This window comes from Ischnura elegans, chromosome 5 (genome assembly GCF_921293095.1).
Source record: "Ischnura elegans chromosome 5, ioIscEleg1.1, whole genome shotgun sequence".
NCBI classification, from domain to species: domain Eukaryota; kingdom Metazoa; phylum Arthropoda; class Insecta; order Odonata; family Coenagrionidae; genus Ischnura; species Ischnura elegans.
In genome coordinates, this window is record NC_060250.1 from 133,111,781 (window position 1) to 133,137,735 (window position 25,955).

General features: G+C 40.0%; 1 protein-coding gene across 1 annotated transcript; it reads left to right on the plus strand.

The window, feature by feature from the left end:
- The first annotated feature begins 1,032 nt into the window (after nt 1–1,032).
- LOC124159575 (zinc finger MYM-type protein 1-like) lies at nt 1,033–2,811 on the plus strand. The gene is made up of 2 exons (XM_046535473.1): nt 1,033–2,552; nt 2,709–2,811. The coding sequence occupies exon 1, from the start codon at nt 1,075–1,077 to the stop codon at nt 2,548–2,550; it is 1,476 nt and encodes a 491-aa protein (XP_046391429.1). The 5' UTR covers nt 1,033–1,074; the 3' UTR covers nt 2,551–2,552; nt 2,709–2,811.
- The last annotated feature ends 23,144 nt before the right edge of the window (nt 2,812–25,955 follow it).

Genomic DNA, 25,955 nt, shown 5'->3' on the forward strand with positions numbered 1-25,955 from the left:
GCTGACATGCAACGGTATTCAGAGTCCTCTGAATGGCTGTTCTCGACGCTACTCTTTCTCTATATTACTCTTCGTCAGAGTCCTCTATATTGGATTCTCAGCACCACTCCCTCACTTCATAAATAGAGGACTCTGGATACCGTTGCTCGTTAGCGTCGCAAGTGGCGATATTTGAAGCTGATTTTAATGCGCGCGGATAAGTGTGCACAGCGCTGTCAACAGCTGGCGCACGATATCGCTGCAACTCATTTGTTTACTACAATTTTTAAGTTACGTCTCTGTCAGTCAGTATTGGTCAGTATCACGAATAGTGTTTCACCGTACTGAATGTGTCATCGTGGATTGTAAATTATTTCAGTTGATTGTGAGCGACTGTATAGTGTGGGCTTAGTGCTTCGAAACGTGTCAAGGATGAACAGTGTTGCATCATTACTTAGTAGTAACTTTTGTGCCCTAACTCTTGAACAAAAATGTGCAATCAAAGCACTAGGCAGACCGACGCCGCCTTTGGACATTCGTCTACAGCAAAGTTCTCGAGGCAAAAACTACACTCGTATATTCAAGTCACATCTGTATGATAGAAATTCGTGGATTTGTGGATGTGAAGTAACCAATAGATTCTTTTGCTTCCCGTGTCTTCTATTTTATAAAGGAAAGGACACAACATGGACAACTACTGGAGTTTCAGACTTGAGTCATCTTACCCAGAAAATAAAAAAACATGAAACATCTTTGTATCATAAGAATGCCTGCTTGGATTTATCCATCTTAGGTCGTACTGAAATAAGGCAACAACTCAGTGAAGCTTTTAGGCTTAATGTTGAGAAAAATAACGACCAAGTCAGGAAAAATCGGTATGTCCTTTCAAAAATAATTGATTGTATTCGGTTTTGTGGAGAGTTTGAACTAGCTTTGCGTGGACATAATGAAAGAGATGACTCCAATAACCCCGGTATTTTCAAAGGATTAGTGAATTTCTCAGCTACATTAGATACTATTTTGAAATCACACCTGGAAGTTGCCAATGTTTTTAAAGGTACGTCCAAGGAAATTCAAAATGACCTGTTAGATTGTATGCTGCACGTCTGCAAACTACATATTCTTGAAGAAATTCGCTCAGCAGATTTTGTGTCTGTGATTGCTGATGAAACTACAGATGTGTCTGCTAAAGCTCAGATGGTTGTAGTGTTTCGCTCTGTTCTCAAAAGTGGGTTGCCTATCGAGAGATTTTGGACATTTCTAAACCCTAAACATCATGATGCTGAAACATTATTCGCCTGCATAAAACGTGTTCTTGTGGAAGTGCTAGGAGAGGCCAAAAACAAACTTATCTCACAAAGCTATGATGGTACAAATGTAATGAGTGGCCAATTCAATGGTGTTCAGACACGTGTCAAGGCGGAGTATCCAAATGCACACTTTGTACATTGCTACGCGCACCAGCTCAACTTGGTCATGGTTCAAGCAACAAGTCAAAACAAAGAAGTGAGGGTATTTTTTGCAAATCTTCAAGAGGTGTGTACCTTTTTTAGCCAGTCCTCACAGAGAGCTGACATTTTGGATGAAATAGTTGGAAAACGACTTCCTTCTGGCTCTTCAACAAGATGGAACTACAATTCAAGATCCGTATTAGTAGTTCACCAAAATATTCAAGAATTAATAGAATGCTTTGAAAAAATTGAAGAAACAAGCAAAATGACTTCTACTTTGAATAAAGCTCAAGGACTTAAACTGAAACTGCAGCAACCAGAGTTTAAATACTGGCTCGAATTCTTTTCAAAGGTTATGCCTCATGTAGATATTTTGTATAGCTCACTGCAAAAGAAAAATATAAACCCTGTTTGGGCAAAGGAAGCAATTTCCTCTTTCAAAAGAGAAATACAGAAAGTAAGGGAGAGTGTGGAAAGCCTGGCCACAGCAGATGAATCAGCAGAGCCTAGACCAAAGAGAAATAAGGTGGAAAACTGGCAAACATTGCGAAATGCAGCTGCCAAGGAAGTTTGTGACGCTATAGCAGCAGAGGCAGAACGCAGATTCGAATTCACTGGTCATCTAGTTGCAGCAAACTTGTTTGACAACGAAAATATGTCCGGCTATAGAAAAAGGTTTCCTGATGATATCCTAAACACGACAATAGAATCATTTGGTTTTCTTGACAAAAATAAACTAAGATGCGAGCTTCAGCTTATTTACAGCAGAGAAGATTTTAAAGAAGTTAAGAAGGCCACTCATTTGTTGTCATTCCTTCTTGAAAACAATTTAGAAGAATGTTTCAGTGAAACGGTGAAACTGCTAAAAGCACTGATCACAATACCAATGACAACGGCAGAAGCAGAACGTTGTTTTTCATGTCTGAAAAGAATTAAAACCTTCCTCAGAAGCACAATGGACGAAGACCGGCTTACAGCACTTACCATGATGTCAATTGAAAAAGAGATGGCCCGCAATATAGTGGACTTTAATGAGAAGGTGATTGACCATTTTGCCGCAAAAAAGGAGAGAAGAATGGACTTCATGTTTAAACATACAACAACTGCAGGAGTCGCTTAAAGGTTCTTATTAAAATTAGTGTGGTTTAAGTCTCATTTTAACAATGAATGTAACTTAACTGTGTAGAATATCTGTAGCTGTACGATTTTATTAGTTAAAATATACAATTGTAAAAAAATTGCCAAAGTATTAATTGCAACTTGATATTCTGATTACAGCAAGAATCTCAACTCTCGGCTCAGCTTTCGAGAGTGAGGATGGGAAAGTGTCATTTTGAGAATCGGTTCGAGTTTAAAAAATATCAAATTTCATGCAACTTCTTTATTTCATGATGTCCCTGCGAGGAAAAATCTGGGGGGGGGGGGGGGGGTGACGCCATTGAGCCTGCCTCATATAGCTATTTGTGAATTTGCAATTGCCTAAATCGTGTGTACATCAAATTAAATATGCTGGGGTTCTATTACCATTAAAAACTAAGCATAAAATATTTCAATATGCAAGCATTTGTAGGATGCTAGTGAATTCACAAAAACTTAAATAAAATAATATCATTCTTATTTTTCCTTTTCCATGGTACAACTTTTATAAAACGATAATCCATAGTAAACTAAATTAATTGCATAAAAATGTAATTGTAGATACTTATTTTCAAATAACTAAATATTTTTCAAAGCAACCAAATTGGGATCAAAATAGTTTTAAAATAGTTTTTTAAGCTCTACAAATATAAAATTTTCCTGGGATTCTCCCTCTATGGCTGGAAGGTAGACTACCCGCACCTCCCGGTTGAACCCCCGAAATAAAAGTTCACCAGCCGCCACTGACATGGATTGAAGGAATTGTTTTGAAACGAATTAGTGATGTAACCTGTTAGGTAAATATGCTCTCTAGGATGATTTGGAAAAGACAAATTCACCAGCTGAAAGCTCTACATACGTTTAGCGCACAAAAAGAAGGTGCCATACTTGTTTACCATCACTGAGGAAGTCGCGTATCCAGTTTACCACTGTTTCGTTTAACCCGCATGGCTGTAATTTGTATAAAAGTTTATTGTGAGGTACCGTGTCGAAAGCTTTCTTGAAAACTAGAAATAATGTATCTACTTTTTCTTCGATTCATCAGATTTGAGAACGTCGTGAAGAAAGAGCGCGAGTTGAGTTTCGCATGATCTACTTTTTCGGAATCCGTTCTGACAGCCACGGAGGAAATTACGACTGTCTAAGGAAGTCATAATATTGCTAACGACGATATGCTCGAGTATCTTGTCTATATTCGATGTAAATGAAATTCGACGATAGTTGCCTTGGTCATGTCTGCTTCCCATTTTGAATATTGGTGCAACGATGCAATTTTCCAGTCTAGAGGTAACTTTCCTTCAGATAGTGACTTCTTGAATAATATCTCTAAGTAAGTTGCGATCTTAGGAATTAACTCCTTGAGGACACGCGCGGGTGTTCCTTCCGGACCCGGATATTTACTATTCTTTATAGATCGAAGCTGTTTAGTTATCCCGTCACGTTGTATAATGATTTCTTCCATCGATTCCTCAGTACATGGGATGTCTAAATTGCATGCAGTATCGTCTGCAGTGTACACACTTCCGAAGTGGGAACTTAACGTGTTAACTTTGCCAATACCTTCGGTGACAAGTTTACGGTCTTTAGAAAATAACGAATCTGCGGTTGAAGATTTTCCCTGCAACTCTCTCGCATACGAAAAAGATTTCGGATTTTCTTCGAGTAATTCACCGAGTATTTTTTCTTGTAATTTCGCATTGCAGTTCGCATTGATTTCTTGCTTATTGAGCGTTTTGTAGCGTTAGTTTCTTTTGCTTCAAGTTCCTAAATTCCTTCTGATTTTTAAGAACTGTTTCCGTGTTACATAGGTACTTTTATCCTCTGTCTTAGCTACAAATTTAGTGTAGGAGTCATTAAGCATCTCGCAAAATTTAATGAAGTTGCATTTATTAATATTGACTTGTTTAATCAACTAATGGCTTACTGCTAAAAGGTCTAATATCTTATTTCCTCTCGTCAACTAGTTGGGCAAGTTTAAGTTTTACAATATATAACTTATAACTTCAGGCTTTACTTTGTGAAACCTCTCCTTATTGGAACTTTGTAAGGTTCACTGTTATTTAATTATCACTCCCACTCCCCTCTCTTTTCCATCCCCATCAATGATCTCCTACAGTGACAACCTTTAAATTTTCAAGTGCCTATACACTTGTGTGCCGTTAAAATTTCCAAGAACGAATACTACGCAGTGCTTTTACCAAAATTCCCCCAGTGACCCATGCCCTTCGGGGAAATCATTAACCCATACCAGCACCTTCCACAGCCGGACTCAACGACCTTCCATAGACTATTGTGATTTAGAAAACTCAATGTACACCGCTAATCCTCTCTTCTTCCCCAACACCGCCACCTTCTATAGCTCTCGTCTCCTCACCCACTTTACCCCCGCCCTCCCCTCGCTGGTCAGATCCTCACAGGAAAAACCCTCGTCCCAAATCAAGGCTGCCCCTTTCCCCCTTACCCCCCCCCCCCTCTCACTATTCCATTCCGTGTTTAACCCTCACCCCCGCCCTTTCAACCAGTCCTTTTCCTTTCCGATAGATGTCCTCACTGTCACTTGTGTACTTTGTGTATAAATGTATGATGCATACAAGATCAGTCAACTGACGATGTAACTAAGTTACGAAACCCGGGTCGTGCCCATAATTAAATAACAGTGAACCTTACAAAGTTTTATTTCCTTACTTCCAATTAAGTTTTACAGTTTAAGTATCCCAATTTTTAGATGGAAGATTAAAATCTCCCCAAATAACTATTATACGCTTACTGTCTCCCAGAGTAAATGCGAATATTTGATTTTATAGTTGGTATATAACATCAACTTCGGACTTCGGAGGTTGATCAAAAGAGCAAACATGAATACTCCTTTTGTTTCGTTGTTCAATTGTACACCATACGCTTTCTATTTTGTTGTCAATTATTTCATGGGCGGCGCCCTGTAAATATGATATATCTGCTATAAAAATTACGCAACCTGTTCTATTATGTCGATCGAATATTAAATTTTATCACCCGCGGGAAAAATTCCGCCGTCGCATATATCTTCTGTAAGCAATCCTTCTGTCCCCATGACCACGTCTGCGTTCTGAAAAATACGCTCGATTTCGGCGCGCTTGTTTTTATGCTGCGGCAATTAACTTTAAAAGGGTTAATGTCATATTTTGTAGTTTGCTATTCGGTTGGTTCTTGTCCAAGCTTTTTTGTACCAGTCGGGTTGATTTTACTGGAAGTGCTAATTATATTTGGTGTGTTTTCTTCCTCTTGAGCACGCGTTTTGGGAATATTCACGCTATTATCCTGCGTTCCCGCTCCTACGCTTACTTTGCTGCTAATGTTTTTGCAATGCGGATTTCCTCGGAGGCTAAGTTTAGTTATATGATTAAAAATCCTGCTAGATGACCTACCCACCAGTCTAAAACATAGCTTCAATGCTCAAAAATCCTACGGGCCACCCGTTCAAACGCCTCTTTGGAGTAATGCACCCCAGACGAATTGAGGGGAGCTCGGCACGATCTAAGCACCGGCCGAAGATCAACGAACTCTGCCCCAATGCTCACACAGAGTTCCCACAGCCTCTTGTTGATCCAGGCAACCCTGTACCAAACTCAAGGGCCGCAGTTTGTCCGTGGAACAATGCTGCAGATGGATAGTCGCATATTGACACCCCTACCCGAACCGAAATGGGTTGAAGGGCGTAAATATCTCGTAGAAGCTAGGAGAATATTCTGCTAAGTCCTAAAAATGAAAAAGGAAGACGGAAAGAGCACTACAGAAGTCATTGACTTCCGAACAAATACCTTAAGCCGTGTCCCAATTGGCCATTTGGCTATGCCAATTCCAGGATTTAGCCATGACGCCATCTTGGAAGGATGTCCCAACTCGTTAGCCAGCATAAGGGAGGGAATTTAGGCAGCTAACGCGGCCGCCAGATTTAGGCATTGAGGGGTGCATCCTTCGCCCCACTTTTCCCATGATTCAAAGCGTGCAAAGCGTCTTCAGGAGAAAGGGCACCATGGCTGTCAACAAGGGATAGTACTTGTTTGCAAGTAGTGTTGATATTTTGAGACTTGTTCGAATAATTATTAATTTTTATTTTGTTTATATTAATGAAATTGCGTTAATGGAAGTGTAAGAATTACGGAGAAATTAGTTAATGAAAAGGCGGCGTTAATTTTAATGCTATTTAATGTTTATATGCTTCTTATGTATGTATATGTTATTTTATAACTTTTTATACCGATCACATGTTATCTTTTGCTACCGTTTACTTTTTTAACGTGTTAAATAATGCTTATTGATGTTTATATTCTTCTAATATATACTTAATTATGTAACACTTTTTTGTACATTAAGTTAACACCCGTAACAATAATCAATTATTATTATATGTTATTGGACAAAGTCCCGAAATTGGAATCGGATAGGTAACAAAAATTAAAATCTATAGTAATTATAAGATAATACCGAAACCTGATTTATGTACGTAAACCATACTTTAAATAAACTTTGAAAATAATTCCCAAGTCAGACGGTAACCGTTTGAATAGACTAAATAGACCTGTTCTTAATAATACAACACTAGAAATTAAATTGCTAAAATATAAGGAATTCGATAAAGTACCTGGTTGAGAGACGATTGAAATATTACACGCCAATTAAAAGGAATATACGCTAACATTTCGCCACAAACTTAGCTAAAACTTCTTTAACAAAACCATACGGAACTAAAAATACGAATTTGAAAGTATACCCCTACTTTACTATTACAAAAAGGTTGTCTAATATACTAAAATTATGAATAAATACTCTTCTCCGACATCTAATACTCAGAATCACTTGACACATCACATTTTAACAATTTAGGGTGGGTTTTGTTCATCATTTGTTCAAATCATTCCGATTATCTCTTGTTTTGCATTGGCCTAGTGCCCAGTAGATGGCAGCACCTGCGTAAGGATGTCCCAATTCATGCTTCCTTGTGGTTGGCTGCCCAGAATCTGGCTGGCTAAATACATGATGCCTAATGGCTAACTAGTTGGGACGCGGCTTTAGCGACCAGAAGAAAAGCTATCTTCCACACGTAAAAAGAACGACTGAAAAAAATAGTAAATTTATTCGAACTTCTCACATTTTTCAATCTTCTCGGCATATATGCCCGTGAAACGCCTTATAGGACACCGTGAAAGACAGAGGACCACTGCAAGTTAAAGGCCACGGCTCATCGGGACGGAATATCACCACGGCTGGAGGAACGCGATGGATGAATTCGACCGGAGCTGTTGACAAGGGCCTCGCAATCCATCCAAATAAATACGTAAAAATCATCGCCAAAGTATATGACAGAGAAGCAAAAGTAATAAGATAGGAATACCATTTTCCCGGCCACAACATTAGCCGCGCATGGCAAACAGCTATCGCAACAAATTTCAACAGCTGATCCTAGCCCCCTCTCCCCCTATATGCAACAGTGAAAAAAATAAATAACATTAGTTGGTGGTCTCTATTTTGCTAGCCTCCTGTATTCGAAAATAATGCTTATCACTCGAGAGAGCTTCGGGTCGAATTGCCAAATAAATCATTCTGAAGTGAGAAGTTTAAAGCGACAGTATTGAGGAATACGCACAGTGAATGGAAGACACGAGGGGTGAGTCATGCCCTCTCACAGATTTCATTCCACGATTTCTTAGTTATCATTTCAAGTCCCGGCTTTTCCTCTAGAGTGGATTTTCGCGAGCTGACGGTGGAGTAACTTCAAACTCTCAGCGATTCCAATTGAGTCACTTCTACCGATTATACGTCGGGAAACATTAGTGTCACCCACACTTATGTTAGTGATGAGAAAACATGTCCCAAATATGTTAAACAGTAACTCTTCAAATGCTAGTTAAAAGCGACTGTTTCGTATTTTAACGATAATTGTTATCGTGTGAATACTCACCCAGGATGCGGCATTGGCTCCACTGATAGTACTCTGGAAGGCTCTATCTCTCTCGGCACCATCGAATTCCACCGCGTCACTCGGACACAAACAAATGCGGTCACTTATTGACAATCCACGAAACAATAACACGTACGAGTTGAGTTGTCACTGTGTGGACGTAAGAATGAACGCCAAAATGCTGCTTTGTACAAAATCACCCGACAAGAATGGAAGTCCTCCGTTCTGGTCCACCAAAATCCTAGATACGTATAGACACGCGCCTCGCTCACCCACAATCGAACTGTGACTCTGAAATCAGACGCTTATCCGGCCATTTTCAAAGAGATTTGTTGACTTCTTGTCGTCCACAATCCTCTGCTTGTCTCTTGATGGCAATTTATGTTTTAAGCGCGCAACTCACTGACTGCGTAGCACCAGTAATTATGATGTCTCTCGACAAGGAACCACTTCGAGCCACCTCTCGCCGCCAACTTCACTCCGAAGCCTAATTTTCCTCCCACACGTCTATATTACGCCACGTCCAAGGACAAGTCCACGAATTTCTGCGGTTTAAGCGTCATTCCCATCGCTCGCAACGATTCACTCAAAATTCTTTATCTCTCGCTTCAGACGGGACACATTGAACGCATCATGGGATTCAGAGCGAGTTAAAAATTCCATCCGTTTTACCGGCTGCGTTTACAGAACAAACTCCATTTTTAAAACGAATTGTTCCATTCTAAATCATACCAATCACAATATTTTCCCCTGGTCCGCGTTAGACGTGGCCTTAAGCCTGAAACACACGATAATTTTTTCACGTGCAAGACAAGTGATCTTCTCAGCTTTGCTTTTCAATGTCAGGGAAAATGATTACTCGTCATGTTTCAGCTCACTCAGTGGCGTCGGCCACAATATACGTGCGGTCTCGCTCGCTAACTGGTCGCTGCTGCATTTCACGTGCTCAATGATGGAAAACGCGACGGCAACAAATGATGAAAAATTGGAGCGACGACGATCCCTATCATTGAAGCCATCCCTGAAAATTAGGACATGCAAGAGCTGTAATCGTAGGTTTCCGCGGTGTCGAGGTTCCATTCAATGTTCATTCAACTCTTCCGGTGCTACCGCGTCGTCGGTTGTTGATTGATGGCAACAGTTTCGCTGGCTTTGTTGCCAGCAGCGACTTCAGGTCGAAGATGCCACTCCACAATTCACGTCCTCCTTATATCCTCATTAATCAACAACCGACGCAGTAGCGCCGGAGGAATGGAGACACTGTCATCCATGAGCTTGTACGTGATCGTGTGATACAGAGGCCTACCCTTAGTCACCATCACCCCTACCATCACTCACGCTTTGCAATAAACGTACAGTAATAATTATACTGTGAGTCATTATGGATAACTTCAACGGTTGGAATTACATTATTAGGTGGAAAGTAATAGGGTAGTTTCCTTCATCAAAGAAAACGAAAGGCATTGATTGCGATTCCTTACCCACCATTAGTGTATTCATAATATGCAAATTATTTGGTTTTACAAAACCCAGTTTAGACGAATGGCAATGGTCAATTTTATTCTTATTTGAAAAAGGTCAAATTGGTGCCCATGCGATGCCACTCCACGTGACGTCTCAGGGACCTAGTTTCTATACCAGTAGATAGGAGTTTTACATCGTCTGAGATTACCAATGCATGCATGAGGCACAGAGCTCAGGTAAAATGTCTTAATAATCACCTATTAAAACTGCCTATAGTCAGAAAGTTTCCTTCTTTTGATAAGGTATTAATAATCCTTCTTTAAGCCAAGCACTAGCAGCTATTAGGGTACTCTGCTACCTGCTAGCAGCCTGCACCGTATCAGCGCTGAAAGTCTCGCCCCAAGGTCACCTCACTCTGTAGCAGCGGGAACCAGAATGACGTCACACGGGGTTTTTCCAGTATTCCTACTTAGCCATCGCGTTTTTGCGCGCTTGAAATTTTTCACTTTTCGTTTAATCGTGAAAAATAGATATCGTCATTCAAAAATATAAGAGCGTGAAATGCGAACTCCAGGAGTAATAATATTGCGATTTAGGCAATAAAAAAATAATAAGAAACCACCCTATTATTAGGTAAGTTGTCAGCGAATTTCTAATACTATTCCGTATCTATCGAAATATTACCAATATTTGCCCAACTAACATTTCATTGATCCCATGGACTGGTGTACATTCTGCTTGAATGTATTTCATACTCTCTTGTAGGTATCTTTGATGAATCTTCTCCTATTTAAGCGGCCTTTTATAATGGATCAACTCCAATCTCTGGCGCCAACATTATTTTTAATGCCCGACTACATCCCCCTCGTTGCTTAGAGACCTACATACTTGCGTTAGTTAGTCTTTCCGTGATTTCTCCCTCTCATAGCTTCCCTTTCTTTCGTTGCGGCCCTCAAAGGACAAGGTAATGAATGACACTTTTTTTTATTCCCAGTAGATTGATTTATAAGTTGGTCTTCTTTGTTAGTTTGGAAAGATACCATATCAATTACAAATATGTACGTAAATAATTCAAGCAGTTATGATAATCAGAAGGATACAAGTAAATCGTATATTGCTCTTTGAAAGCACTTTGAAATTCGCGGCCGAATAAAATTCCCAACGCTGAATTCCCAAGCACGAAATTACGAGCTGCAATGGTGCAACCAACCGGAGCAAAATAAATAATTATTAATTCTTCGACAGAATGTTAAATTCCTTGAGGATGAATTAATATTAAAAATTAACGACTAATTACAAACGTTTTCGAGAAATTACGACCACTAACATTAAAAAGTCATATTCAACGGATCTACATATTTTTCTCGGCGAACTGAGAGCACAGACGTCCAAGGACATCTACATCTACATAATACCCTGCGAGCCACCTCTAGGGTGTTTGGCAGGGGGTGATCAATCACCAGCATGCAGCATGCATTTGGACTCCCACATGCACACCACACCGTCCAAAAAACGTCCCGTATAATAACAAACTATACTACTATATGCTGTTAGAAATAGAATATAGAATAGAAATTCAGAAACATGCATTAAGTTTTACATAGGTTAGTAGGCTACACTACAAGTCATGCAATCTATTTACGAGTTCTATTGCTGCCGTTATAATCTCTTATTGATCGTGGAAAAAATGGCATTCGGAATCTGTCTGTTCTGCAATCTATCTCTCTTATTTTATTTATATGATCTGATCTTCCGTAGTACGTTGGCGTCCGCAAGATATGGTTAACTTCGTCAGAAAAGACACTGCTCTTGAATTTATCTAAAAGGTGTAGTCTATTTTTCAATCTACGGTCCGGCAGAGATTCCCATCCGAGTTTATCTAAGAGGTCAGTTACACTAACAAGACTATCTTAACGACCTTTCACATACCTGGCAGCTCTTCTTTGCACGCGTTCTAACTCTGTTATTAAGCCTTTTTCATGAGGGTCCCAAACACTGGCAGCGTATTCCAGATGTGGCCTAACGAGGGAAAAGTAGCTAATTTCTCTCACTTTGTCGTCGCACTTTCCTAATATTCTTTTAACAAAACCCATTTTACGATTAGCTTGACCGGTTATTTCTCGAATATGTTTATTCCACGATAGATCATTATTGAGTCTAACCCCTAGATATTTCACGGATTCAACTGCCTTTAACTGCGTGCCGCGAATGATATAGTTACGTTGTAGGGAGTTATTCTTCTTCCAGAAATTCATTACGACGCATTTTTCCAAATTTAATTCTAACTGCCTTGGGACTTGACGAATGAAATCGTAATCAGTCAGTATTTCCCTTCGACCTGAAAACGCTGGCAGGATAGCCAGCGAAACGATGACAACACAATGTTCATAATGATTAAAAACTTTTAGGCTATGTCGCCGCGTCAATTCTTGGGTGGCCCCAACGTTTCCCGACCTTTCCCGCTTTCTCAAGGGATTCTGAAGAGTTGGAAATTTTATTTCCGTTATATAGGTATCTATGTCAGGTGGTGGGGGAGGGGAGCGGGAGGTTGGAGGAGTGGGTTGTTGATTGTTTTTTTTCTGATTACGGGTTGCCAAGTACGGCTAATTCTAATGCCGGTATCCCTGTTGAAATTGTTCTTTTCTTCTTTGGATATTTCAATGGCTTCTCGGACGAGTCTCTGTTTAAAATCTTTAACTTTGGCAAGGATTTTGGCTTCCTTGAGGTCGATGGTTTGGCCTAGCGCTGCGTGTTCGGCTGCCGCGGACTTTGCTGATTGCCCCAGTCGAATCGCTTTCTCGTGCTCCTCTACGCGTGTTTTGACTTATCTGCCTGTTTCGCCGATGTAGTTCTTGCCTCAGGTCTAGCTAGGAATTTGATAGACCCCTTCCACTTGTAGCGGAGTTCTATCCTTGACGGTGTTTAGGAGATGTTTTATCTGTGTGTAAGGCGAGAAGATTGTCCTTATCTGGAATTTTCGTAGGATATTTCCTATTGCGTCACACGTCCCCTTAATGTACGGCAGGAAGGCTTTCTTCTGGTTGCTGAGGTCATTTATGGATGAGTTCGCGGCTTCTGCGGTGTTATTTTTGATTTCGTTCTTTATGATGACTTTATTAAATGTGCGAGAGATAAATCTGTCGTCGAATCCATTTCCCCGCCTCTAGCTTCCGTCTCTCTTCGGCAAAGTTGTTCTGGTCACTTATCGTGTAGGAGCGGTGAATCAAGGTGTTGACCACTCCATTTATTTGGGCTGGGTGATGGTGAGATAAAGCGTGCAGGTACCGATTTGTTGCTGTTGGTTTTCGATACACTGTATGCCCCAATGCTCCATCTGTCTTCTTTTCCACGGGCACTTCCAAGAATGGAAGTTTTCCGTCTTCTTCCCCCTCCGTTGTAAACTTTATGTAGTCGTTGATCCCGTTCAAATAAGTATAAAATTCTTGAAGCTTTTCCTTGCCGTGCGTCCAAATTATAAATGTCGTTCAAAGAAACACGTCAATCGGAATGTTTTTTATTTACCTTTGTCCAGTTATTTTTCCATTCGATACCAAATTTATTGATGTTCCAAATTATATCAAATCGACCAATAAACTAGGCCGTGCAAACGTGTTTACTTTTTCATGTTTCTCGACCCCTGCCATTTCATTACTCTGTAGAAACCGACGAAATGTTTTCTTAATTTCTGGTTACAAATGCTCCACATTTCGTCTTCATCTACATATACATAATGTAACAAAAAGGAAGACAATGGCAGGTTCCACAATTTAATTATTTCTGCGACCGGTTTCAATACATAGTATCATCTTCAGGCACTTTTGGTATAACAGTTTCCACATATATAGTAGTCATGAGGCATGGAAGGGGGTGGAGGAGATAATAGGGGAATGGTTGACAGCGTCATGGATTGGGTGTTAGGGTGGGGAGGTTAAGGGGGATTGGTTAGCAGCGTCAAGTCAGGGGCCGGTAGGAATGGGAGGGGAGGTGGAATATGTAGGCGGGGGAGGAAGGGTAGAGTGGTCAGGGTTGTGAGGGAAACTTAGAGGGGGGGAGGGGGGGGAGGGGGGTATGGTTGAGAAAACACATTGAGAATGGGGGAATTCCAAGAATACAATTGTTCGTTCACTAACATTACTGACGGGGAATTTTGGCCTCGAAGAATTTCTAGCTGCTCCAAGGCGTCGAGTCTGGCGCCGTTGCTGACTTTGTGGAGAATTTGGATCAAAATTATCAATCAGATTTTTTAACTTTGCCTCAGGTTTTTCTCTCTTCTTCTGAGCAACATCACGTGCCCTATTGCGAACAGATTCGTCAATATACAGCCATTCGAGCCAAGTAAGAAATCTGGTTAACTCGGTGTAGAGTAGGAGTAAATAATGAGATATTGAATCTCTCTTCACATACCATTCGTGCATCTCTCTCTTAATCCAGGCTCGTTGTGCGGTCTTCACTGCAAACTCTCGGGCTGATGAAACCGAGGTGGTGTGGACATTCACGTAGTTCGGGACGACCCCAAGAGAGAGACAGCGGCTGTTGAAATAGATGTTGAGTGCGGCGGTCCGAGATTTGATGGTCAGCTTCCGGTAGATTTTTGCCTTCACCGCGTTGCTAGCGCGCTTGATAAATTCAATCGTATATTTAATTATTTAATAATTAAATCGCAGTAATAATTAAATTGTGGAACCTGCCATTGTCTTCCTTTTTGTTACATCATGAAGGAGTTCCATCATGTTTCGCCTGACACGATTGAATTTACATATACATAATTCCCAGCAAGCCGCCTAAAAGGCGTGTGGCAGAGGGTTGTTAAGACTTCAACCGTTTAAAAATAAAAATGAAGTGCTCTAAAGAAATTACGACTAGCATTTATTTAAGTCCTTATGGTTCGAGTGAAAAACGAATTCCCATATCTATCCGCTCGGTAAAAAATCTCTCTTGATTTATCGCTTATGTCGCACCTGGAAATATAGTGAGGCTCTAATATTATGTTCTCCGAGTCGCTCTTCAAGATATCGATTCTCGATCGATTCAAGCAATCTAATCCTAGCGCGCAGCCTCCGTGTCTCCAGCGGCTCCCAGCCTAATTCGCTTAACATCTGCGTAACGCTGTCTGTACCTACGCTCGTTGTAGTTTTTGACGAAACGCGCAGCCTTCCTTTGTATTTTATTCAGTTCGCGGATTAAGTCTTTCTGCACCGGATCCCACACACTCGCTGCACATTCAAGGTGCGGTCGGACGAGTGCGAAATAGAACCTTTCTTTTACTTTCTCATCCGAAAAAATCTTCCCACAATAATATTGACAAATCCTAATTCCGTAGTGCTGTGCCGCAAATATTCCTTATATATGTTCCCCACAAGAGGTTCGATATTATCGTTACTCCCAGGTATTTCACGTCGTCTGTTGCCTATATGTTAATGCCATCCATATTATAAACATGGTTGTAGTTGCACAAATCCCGCAAGAAATGTACCGACATGCATTTGCTCAGATTAAGTTCGAGTCCCCACTCTTGGATCCACAACTGAGCATTGTTTAAATGCGGTGTTTGAATTTCATAGTGAGAGTGATCACTAATGTCGCGATAGATTACAGCGTCGTCAGCAAATAAACGTATTTTACTGCTAATTCGGGAGCAGAAATCTCTTATCTCCTGAAATCTCTTGGAAAGTCTTGAATAATATCAGTGTTTACCCCAAGCGCATTGGTAGATATCTTTAATAGCAGTATATTAGGGCAAGGTGAGGCGCGCCACAAGATATAAAAGTTGAAATGTATGACTTTTAATAAGTGCATTTTTCGCGCTTCGCAGAGACCGCAATAGACTAGGGGTGCCTTCATAGCTCGGCGTTGCGTACTTGGGGGCGGAGCTAACTCATCGCAGCAAGTTGGAGCCCTTCACAGGTCTGCGTTGCGAAAACAAATGAAAGGCAAAAAGCGTCGGCTCCTAAAAATCGGCCTGTGAACATATCATCTTATGATTTCGAACCAAACGCACAATGCATATGTTGTTTTCTGCATGTTTACCCAATTTCATTTCTTAAAATGTTCTTCTTAACTATAAATAGCATTTGAAGTTAATATGGCGACCATAAAGTCGATAATAATGCATGTAGTGATGGCCCTTGCCTATGCATTATTATGACCTTTAAATTTTATTTCCTAACTCGGAATATTCGAAAAATAGCTAATTACATACACTCAATGAACATGAGTAATGTGGAATGTTATCAGGAATATTTATTAATGATATCTATCATAGGCGGATCCAGGGGGGGGGGGCACGGGGGCACGTGCCCCCCCCCAGACCCTTAAAAATATGCTAGATTTTTAATACGGTCCCATTATCATTTCGTTCGTTTTGTATGACGAGGTATCCTTGTGCCCCCCCCTGAACAAAATCCTGGATATGGTCTTGCTTGTGCCCCTCCCAGAGAGAAATCCTGGATCCGCCCCTGATATCTATTGTTCAAACAGATTGTCCTAGTCATGTTATCTAAATAGCTCTGAGTAGATCATTAGGGCACAATTATTGGATATAAAATGGAATTTTAACGACCTTATTTCTGCATGTTTACCCAATTTCATTTCTTAAAATGTTCTTCTTAACTATAAATAGCATTTGAAGTTAATATGGCGACCATAAAGTCGATAATAATGCATGTAGTGATGGCCCTTGCCTATGCATTATTATGACCTTTAAATTTTATTTCCTAACTCGGAATATTCGAAAAATAGCTAATTACATACACTCAATGAACATGAGTAACGTGGAATGTTATCAGGAATATTTATTAATGATATCTATTGTTCAAACAGATTGTCCTAGTCATGTTATCTAAATAGCTCTAACTGAGTAGATCATGAGGGCACAATTATTGGATATAAAATGGAATTTTAACTACCTTAGCTACCAAAAAGCACCTCTCACGCTGTATTTAGCTTTTGATACCATTTACGGGTATGAGTTACGCTAATCTATGCTCCTCAGTGATTGTAATCTAATTTAGGGTTAACATTTGTCTTATGTTTAGGAAAGATGCGAAATATCTAAGCTGAACATTTCAAAATAATAGTAAATAATGAAATAAATAGCATTTGCCACTCCCATTAGAGCTAATCTTGCATATTTGTATACCCATAAACAAACACTAATTCGAAATCGTGGGCGTACTGCCGCCTTGACGCAGAGAAAATCCGACAGGTTCAGTTTTTCTGCGACGACGCAGCGAGCTGGAAACGTGACGTCATCAATTCTCAAAGACGGGCTCTGATTGGCTCGCTAGCCGCGGCGTCAACGCAACGCCGAACTGTGAAGGCCCCCCTAAATGTACTTTGGGGTAGCGTTTTCCGGCCTGTAGACGTCGGGATCCAGTCACCGCAGGGCAAGATAGGCAATTTTAACTTCTGAGTAATCCAGGAAGCCATGGAGATAAAGAAAATGAAACAGGATTTCAATAGAGGCACCGAATTAACGAATAGCAACGCATGGAATCCAATACTCCCCACTCCAACTGCCTATACTTATATACAACTTGAAATTTTATTTACTTTATTTGAAACAAAAAGGTGCGCGTGAAGGTTTTCCACTGAAAACGATAAAAAAGAAGCAAAGAATCCAATAAAATAAAAAATCAAACAGTGACAAAACGAGAATATATAGCGATTCGGAGGGCGCGTGCTCAGTATTTATCAAGCTATCTGGATTTAATGAGATTGCGCCGAAGAAAATTTGATATTAGTACAGAAAAAAGGCCAACATGAGTCGGGAGAGAATTCATCAGGGCAGTGGAAACGATACCCTAGGGCGGGCTCGCGGGGATACACTCCTGGGGCAGGGACTGTAAGCGCTAGCTTTTCTCCTCTGCACCCAGAAGGGGAAGGACGGGAAGGAACTAGGAAGGAGGCGCCGCCGCGATGAGAGCCCGACGACGCCTCCGGGGAGGGGATAGGGAAGGAAGGGAAGGGACGAGGAATCCCGCACCGTCACAAAGGCGGGCGGGCCCTACTAACAGCGAAACCAAGCGAAACGCAATTAATATACTACCAATCCTAGTGGATTTTCCTATGAGGAAGAAAAATCTATCAATCGAATCGGTAGATAATTCATCAGGGCAGAAAGGCTGTGGAAAATAGGAATGATTCAAAGAAGAGAACGTTTAACTGTAGATTAATAGTACTTATGGGTGATGACATGTCGGATTTGGAGGTGAGGTACTCTATATGTTGATGAAGGAAAAAATATCGGGAATGTCAACGAAGGAATCGGAGAGCGTTTCGATCGATTTACATACCTGATTGAAGTCGCATCACTGTTTAGGGTGGAAAAATTTGTGGGGGCAGACACATTAGGAAGCAATAATTGATTATAGGAAGAACGATGTATGCAAATTGTGACTGTAAAATTGTACCAATGGTGTCAGTGAACCTCAGAGATAAAATGCGTCCGCAGGAGAGCTGTCTGTATTTGCAGTGACTCACACATTTAATAATCATTTATCTCCTCATTGATGTGATTAATACCTATTGTATGTGTTAGAAGTAGTAATCTCGTTCTTGTTTCATTTGTTAAGCTAAATTTCCTTTTTTTAAGGTTGTGTTATTTATTTCTTGGTATGTTCAATGCTCGTTTTTCTGTTAGAAAAAGAAATTATTCTTTTCCAGTTTTACGATGTTAATTCCAGTTTACTATGTTAATTGTACTGCTCACCACTTTAACAATTTCAATGTTCCAAAGGAGTTCAAACTCCTAGAGCAATAAATTAGTTAATTACAATTAATTATATTATGCATCCTTAGTTTTCAAGGGGTTTCCTCGAGATAAGCTTTAGCCGCAGGAAGTGATTACAGGAAGAACGATGGATGTAAATTGTGGTTGGAGTGCTTTTTACTGTCGATATCAGTGAACCGAAGAGATAAAACGCGTCCGCAGGAGAGCAGTCTGCAGTTGTAGTGACTCACACATCCTCATGTCTCTAGGAGTTTCCTCAAGATACATTTAGTCGCAGGAAACTCATTCTACGAGCACAACTTCTCCAGTCGGCTTCTAAATGCGATGCCACTCGTTATAATAGCGGCCACTTGCGTCGCCTACGGCTAATGCGATTCGAATTTCAGGGAAAATAAACTTAAGGGTCTTAACATAATGTTTATGATGTTATCAATCATGTTCCTCACTTTTCAGTTTATTCTATAAATGGGTTATAAATATTACGGAGTAACTATCGATAATAAATCCTTCGAGCTAAATTCCTCTTTCACCTCGTTGTGGACATTTTTGAAAGCGGTCACAAAGAGTGTGAGCCCTGGACGAGACCGGAACTCTGTTGTAATCGTGCATTTGGCCCTCGTTCGTGAATCACGAATTCGGCCAATTTCTAAAACTAAATACTACTACGAAAGAAGCCTCTATGGACGTTTTGCACGTGACGTGTATTTTGGGACACGAACCGTTTACGAAAACAGGAAAAGGATATGCGCGTTGCAGCTATGCGACAACAGAGTCCCATCCAGCACTTATTTAAGCAATAAAACCGCCTAATATAAGCTCCATTTTCAAAGCTTCGCTCTTCTCTCTTTTGGCCATCCCCTTCTCAGCAGCTGATGCAAGCTTACTACTCAACTAGTCATTTGAACACTAACAGTCGCTAGTGGTGCACATGTTTGGTGGGATTTATCTCGTGTTCTACGATCAAAGCGAACCTTTAATAAGTTATATATTTCTAGTTCTGATATTTCACTCACACTCCCTTTCATTTCGGTAAGGACCTCTTATCGGCTGAGAAAAAATGCCATACTGTACAAAATTAAAGATTACCCCCGATTCAGTCATCTACGTTTGGCTGAGATACTGGAGTGCCGAAATCGGTGGTAGTTCGGTTGTTGCAGCAACAGGATAAACTGGTAGAATGATGGAGCAGCAATAGAAAGCATGAACCACCTCTTACACTCAAACGTCATGGTAAGAATCCAGGTAACGAGGACGCTATAAATCAATGGTTTTCCATTTTGAGCAAACGAGAGGATTGCGTAAGCGGTCCAATGTTAAAGAAGAAGTCGAAGGAACTAGCTTTGAAACTTATTCATGGTCCAATTAAAGCAACGGATGGTTTGCTGTCTCGATGTAAGAGCAGAAACGAAATAAAATTCAAGAGAGCTATCGAAGAAAAAATAGTGCTGATTTTGTGAGAACGGATGAGTGGAAATTGAATAAACTGTGCAGGTTACAACAGAATTTTTCCGCTGATGACAATTAGAACGCCAATAGGGAACTTGCATACATTTCAGAAACAGTTGTGAGCTCCAAAATCATGTAGAAATACATGTTTGCGTTTCACAGTGAAAAGGTTTTATTACTTTTTGATGTCGTTAGCGATATTTTATTCATTAAAGTTCAAGAGAATTTTCAAATACGAGTGGGACTCGAAAACGCCCGATGATTGGCTAGCGGCAAATTGACGTCATAGTTCAGTACGAGGAAGCGAAGGAAGCAGCATTGGCATTTGGACACAAGCGACGGCTTGGTTGTGAGGCATTTCTTAGTTCCAGTACAGTGAGTCCTCGTTTAACGTTCCTGAAAAATGTGACGAAAAACGAAATGACGTTAATCGAAACACATATCCCATAAGAAACAATGTTAAAAGTGAATATCGGCTTCTATACGCGAAAAAAATTTAGCGTATCATACCCAGTGAGAAATGGATCATCGAATCTACGTCGAATCTTCGTCGATTCGACGACTATAGATCGATATGTGGTCGACGTCGATTTTATTTGTTCAATCGACGTTTTTTCGACGTGTTATTCTCATTGGCCAGCGGGGTCAGCGTGTTGATTGGCTGAGGGGAGAACTTGGTGATGTAGTTTTAATGTCTTAAAAATAACGGTGAGACGCTATTACAACATATGTGTCTTAAATAAGAAATATAAAATTAAATAATTATTTTATTTATCCATAAACATTAGTTTTAATCTCCGAGAACAATCTTTGATTCCTTTTAATTCTGTAACATGACCGTTGAAGTTCGATTGCGTGTATCAGTTGAGCTTGGTTGAGCTGTTAGTCGTCATGCTGTTAGTTCTTCGCAGTAAACTCGGAACAGAGACATTCGGCGCCGTATAGAAAATTTATTGTCGCATTTATTTTGCGCGACAAACTTTGCTAGCTCTAAATCCTGTTATTGGTATTTAAAATCCTTCTGAAACTTAATGAGCTTTTGGATTCGTATTAATCATCGAAAAAGGCATTCCGTCGCTTAGTAAAGACAAGCTTCACTACGTCTTCCATACTTCGGAATCGGTCTGCTTTTGGACCGCTGTATGACAGGTAGGATTAGCTTCCCCTATTTAATGTGTTCAAGATTTCCATTTTCACATATTTGCCACATACGCCGGACCTTCTATTTGCGTCCAAGTTCTTACTTCTTTCCTGCGTGGTATGTGATATGCACAGGCTTGGCTTTGTGACTACGTTTACCTGATTTCGATACCTTTATACTCGCGTCATAGATGTCAACACCTCACATTTTTTCTCAAGGATTTCTGATTATTATTGAAAATGAATACGAAGGACTTAAAGATTACAAATCACCATTATAAATTTATTTCAGCCTTCATTTGTTTAGAATTTACGTGCTCGATTGAAATACGTCGTTGGCGCAGCAATAATGCTCTTTATTAGCCGAAAAGATGTATATTTCCGCAATTATTAGTAGGAATCGCAGGTAAAAAGACTATATCTCGTCGACGTCGAAAACTCGTCGATGGTGTCGACGTCGAAAACACGTCGATGGCGTCGACGTCGAAAACACGTCGATGGCTTCGACGTCGAAAACACGTCGATGGCTTCGACGTCGAAAACACGTCGATTTTCGGACCATATACACATCGATCGATGTGTTACCATCGACGTTTTATCGATGAGTACTTCGACGTCGAATCGACGTAGATTCGATGATCCATTTCTCACTGGGATATGTTCATAACAAAGTGAGACTTGCGTATAACATTGGCGAAAGCGTATATTCATGTGAAATGTGTATTCTTTTGGCAGTCCGGTAGAGAGTCTTACGGTGAACTTATTTCCACCTCGAAGCTGTCGATGATACTTTCAACTTAAAAATACCTTGCCTGGAGGGCGACAGGAAGCTCTGAGGAAGCCAGACTATTAATGTTTCAATTTAGTAGCGATAATATAGACGAACTTCCAACACAATCTACCATCTTGTAACTCAAAACCCCGAAACCACTTCCTATTCTGCAGAAAGAATCGGTCAATCGCATTTCGATTAATATAATAAATACGTCTTCAGGTGTTAATAAGTTACTTTTGTAATTAAAAGGCCTTCCTAAAGTAAAATTAAAATTTTAATATTTTCCAAACAGAGTCTTTAATACATTTTGGGAGCTTTTCTCACGATATATCTGAAACCTACTCTAAAGGCGAGCTCATCGTCATTGCGATCGGTTGTCACTTAAAAATTCCGTATCGGATATCCTAGAGGGATGACCTTCGACGATGACCATGATCACCTGCACTCTCACTATCACTGGAACCCGTGGTGAAAATATCATCCCAATCCAATTTCTATTTGGTTTTAACTGGGAAAGAGCAACATAGAACTGCACATTCTTTGGACAACTTTGGGTTTGACTTTCCCTCAAACATCCCATTTCCCCTGTGGTGCACATCAGTCCTATCTTTATACGATAGCCTAACAACCTTTGAATGGATCCTTGGTTTATCCTGACAACCAACTAAATGGAAATTGCTGATCCACACGTCTTCCTCTATCTCCACAGTTTCCAAATCAAGGGCCGCGGAACATTCTCATTGTGACTCAACTTTTTCTGAAAAGCAAGCCGGCGTAGAATAAAATCAAAGAATGCTGCGATTCATTTTTTGTGACCACCTCAGGATTCCATTCTTTTTCCATCTACAACTTCCTTTATCTTTGGGACAAGACGATGTTTAAATATTTTCATTAATTTATAACAAAATATAAGTATATATCTAAATATGATAGGACAGGTTCTAAATATAAAATATTTAGAACCTGTCCTATCCATTTGTACAAATCGGTGATTTGTACAAACGATAGGACCAAAAGCCAGTTGGACAAAATTTTGACCGTGGGACAGGGTGCGCGTCAGTTGCATCAAATTTTGATCAAAATATTTTGACGCAAATTTGACCGTGGGACATCGGCTTTATATTGCACTGGCCGTGTCTATACATTTTTCAATTTTTTTGTAATAAAATAAATCAGAATTTAGGATAAAATTTCCTTTAAAATGACATACAGTTCATTATTATAGCATGCAGTGAAGCCAGGGTATAAATTTGCAAAGTACTGCGGCACATCATTTTGACGCCGACAGTAGAAGAAAACGCTGTCTTCTTGGCTGGCACTCGAATGCATGAGGATCAACGTTGCTCTGTATTTTCATATTTCCTCTCTTGATTTTAAACATCATGGAATTTTCTATGTCCTTCCGTAACTGAAATTGAACAAGTGCCATAAATAATTTGAGTCCATCATAACCATCGAGAAACGCCTATCTCGATTTATTTGTTGTGAAGTTGAGTTTTTATTCTACGGCGGCCGAATTATCGAAAAATCTCAGTTTCAAGTTATTCAGTCAATGAAATATGGATATATTATTAATATTAAAGTTATCTTCGCTCACATAGCACACGGGTTTATCATTCCGTTTATTATACTCTTATTTTTCCGTAACGCTCATCCCGACAGACGGCATGCATCGAGGCTTTTCTTCTAATTTCCTCCGTGGGAATGCAGACGAAAATTTTTCTGGGGTGTTATTGCACAGAGGAACAATGCACCACTTGTAATTTTTCCTTATTTCAGCCATGTTCTCCTTTAAACGCAACGTGGCTCTTCCAAACCTGCAGTTACTGGCTTGGATCTTGGACTCGTACTGAACTATGACGTCACGGCCAAAGATTAGTGGGGGCGGTATTTTTTAGCCCGCGAAACTCGGGAGACTTTTGGGAGTCATTTTCTAGGGTAAAAACTGAATTTTAAGCGGAAAAAAGTATATTGCGGTACTAAGTGTTTACTGTAGTATATCAGCATACTGTTTATAAAAAGTATGCAATTTCCCTATTAACAGGACTGAATTTCCGAGCAACACCAAATGGCTCTCCTTATTACAGCTACGTAGGATTAACGGACTCCAAAAAGAGCGATGGATTGAATCTGTTTTGTGCTGGTCAGATGTTTCGGGAACTGATTAAAAAAAACTCTTCTGTTTATTGTGAAAAGTGCTCAGCCTCGACTCTTTAAAGGTTTACGAATGACAGTTCACCAGTGGAGTACAACGCCAATAGCAAATCACAGACGACTGTGAGCCTCTTTACTGTGAGCCGCAATGGATCAGTGGATAAGGAATTTGCACGAAAATCAGGAAATATTCTTAATGTACTTGATAGTTGTACAGCGTATCCTAATTGCTCAAGTGAGTGAAAAAATATTCACTTGGAATTTCAACCCCCAAACGTAACAACGTTGGTACACCAATGGATTTGGGGATCATTGAAAATTTAAAAACTTTACCGTGGGAAATTAGTACATTATATCTTAGAATTCAAGGAAGATAACGTTCTAACATATTCATCCACTACCAACGAAGTATGTTCAAATGTGAACATTCAGCAGGCTTCTTAATAACGGTTCTCGCTAGCATGATAATGTTTCTATCTGAAAGCTGGTAAAATGCCAAACACTTCAAAATTGTATCGGTTACAAACATTCCAGCAGAGCATGAAAGTGAATTGAACTCAAAACGGCACAAAGTAACAAGCCATGAAAAGATCGATAATATCGACCGCAATTTGAACTACAATGGCACCAATGAAAACTTTGAAATTTATAATTTTGAATCCATATAATACTGGAAGCAAGGTGAAGCTGAAGGTGAGGATAGTGATGGAGATGAAATCGCATCTGAGCGGAGGCGAGAGACATCTTAGGATGCAAGGAAGTTCATTGAGAGGTTACGACTCTTTTTTGTGTGTGAGGGCAACGAAGGTAGGCCAATGTTGTTACTGGATGTCTGCGCCGACTTTTTTTCCTGCGACGAGGATGACAAGATTGCAGCGGAGTACATTAGGCAAATTCCTCGGGCGAAGAGATGCAATTTTAACAGTAAGTTCTCGCATGTTTATAAGCAAACGAAATATAAATTAATCACATATTCTTGACTAATTAACCGTGAATTTATTAGGACTTATTAAAAAACATGCATCCAGCGTCACTTGGGGCTGTAAAAATATTTTCCACAAAGATCAGTAGAATTCTTGAAAAAATGTCAATATCTCGCTAATTTATTCAGCAAATGAGTAGTTTAATAAACGTTGTATGCATTATAAACGTTTTCCTTCTTCTCTCTATCATTTCAACGTTTGTTTATGAATATATACGGGATAGTTCGCCTAATTGGGGCAGCCGCTTAGTTGGGGAAAAGTGCGCCTGTCTGGATGTGTCCTAATTAACTGTAATCTACTGTAATACATTCAATATTAATTCCCAATAATTTATTAGTAACACCACGAAATAATGAACCAATTCGCCTGTCCGAGCTATTATGAAATCTATCCAAAAAACGAAGAGCTGATTTCCTGAATGAGATTTTTTCTAAGATTATGTATACCCAGGTTTATATCAACATTTTTAAATGTAAATAAAGGCATTACTTATATTTGCTAGTCAATATTCCGTAGAATACATAAAAATATATAATATCTCTTCTCCCTCGTTGGTTGCGAAAACTCTTCGGAAAGTTTATCATACGGGAAGAGGCGGAGCTTCCAAATGTCTCGCGCAAGAAATAGCACGTTGCTCTTCCGAAGAAATTTACTACTCACCTTCATTCAGAATACGGGCCGGAGTAATGATGACCTGCGGAATGGCAACCGCTATGTATTCCGACCCCTTATCCAAAATAGCAGCCTTAAATCACTT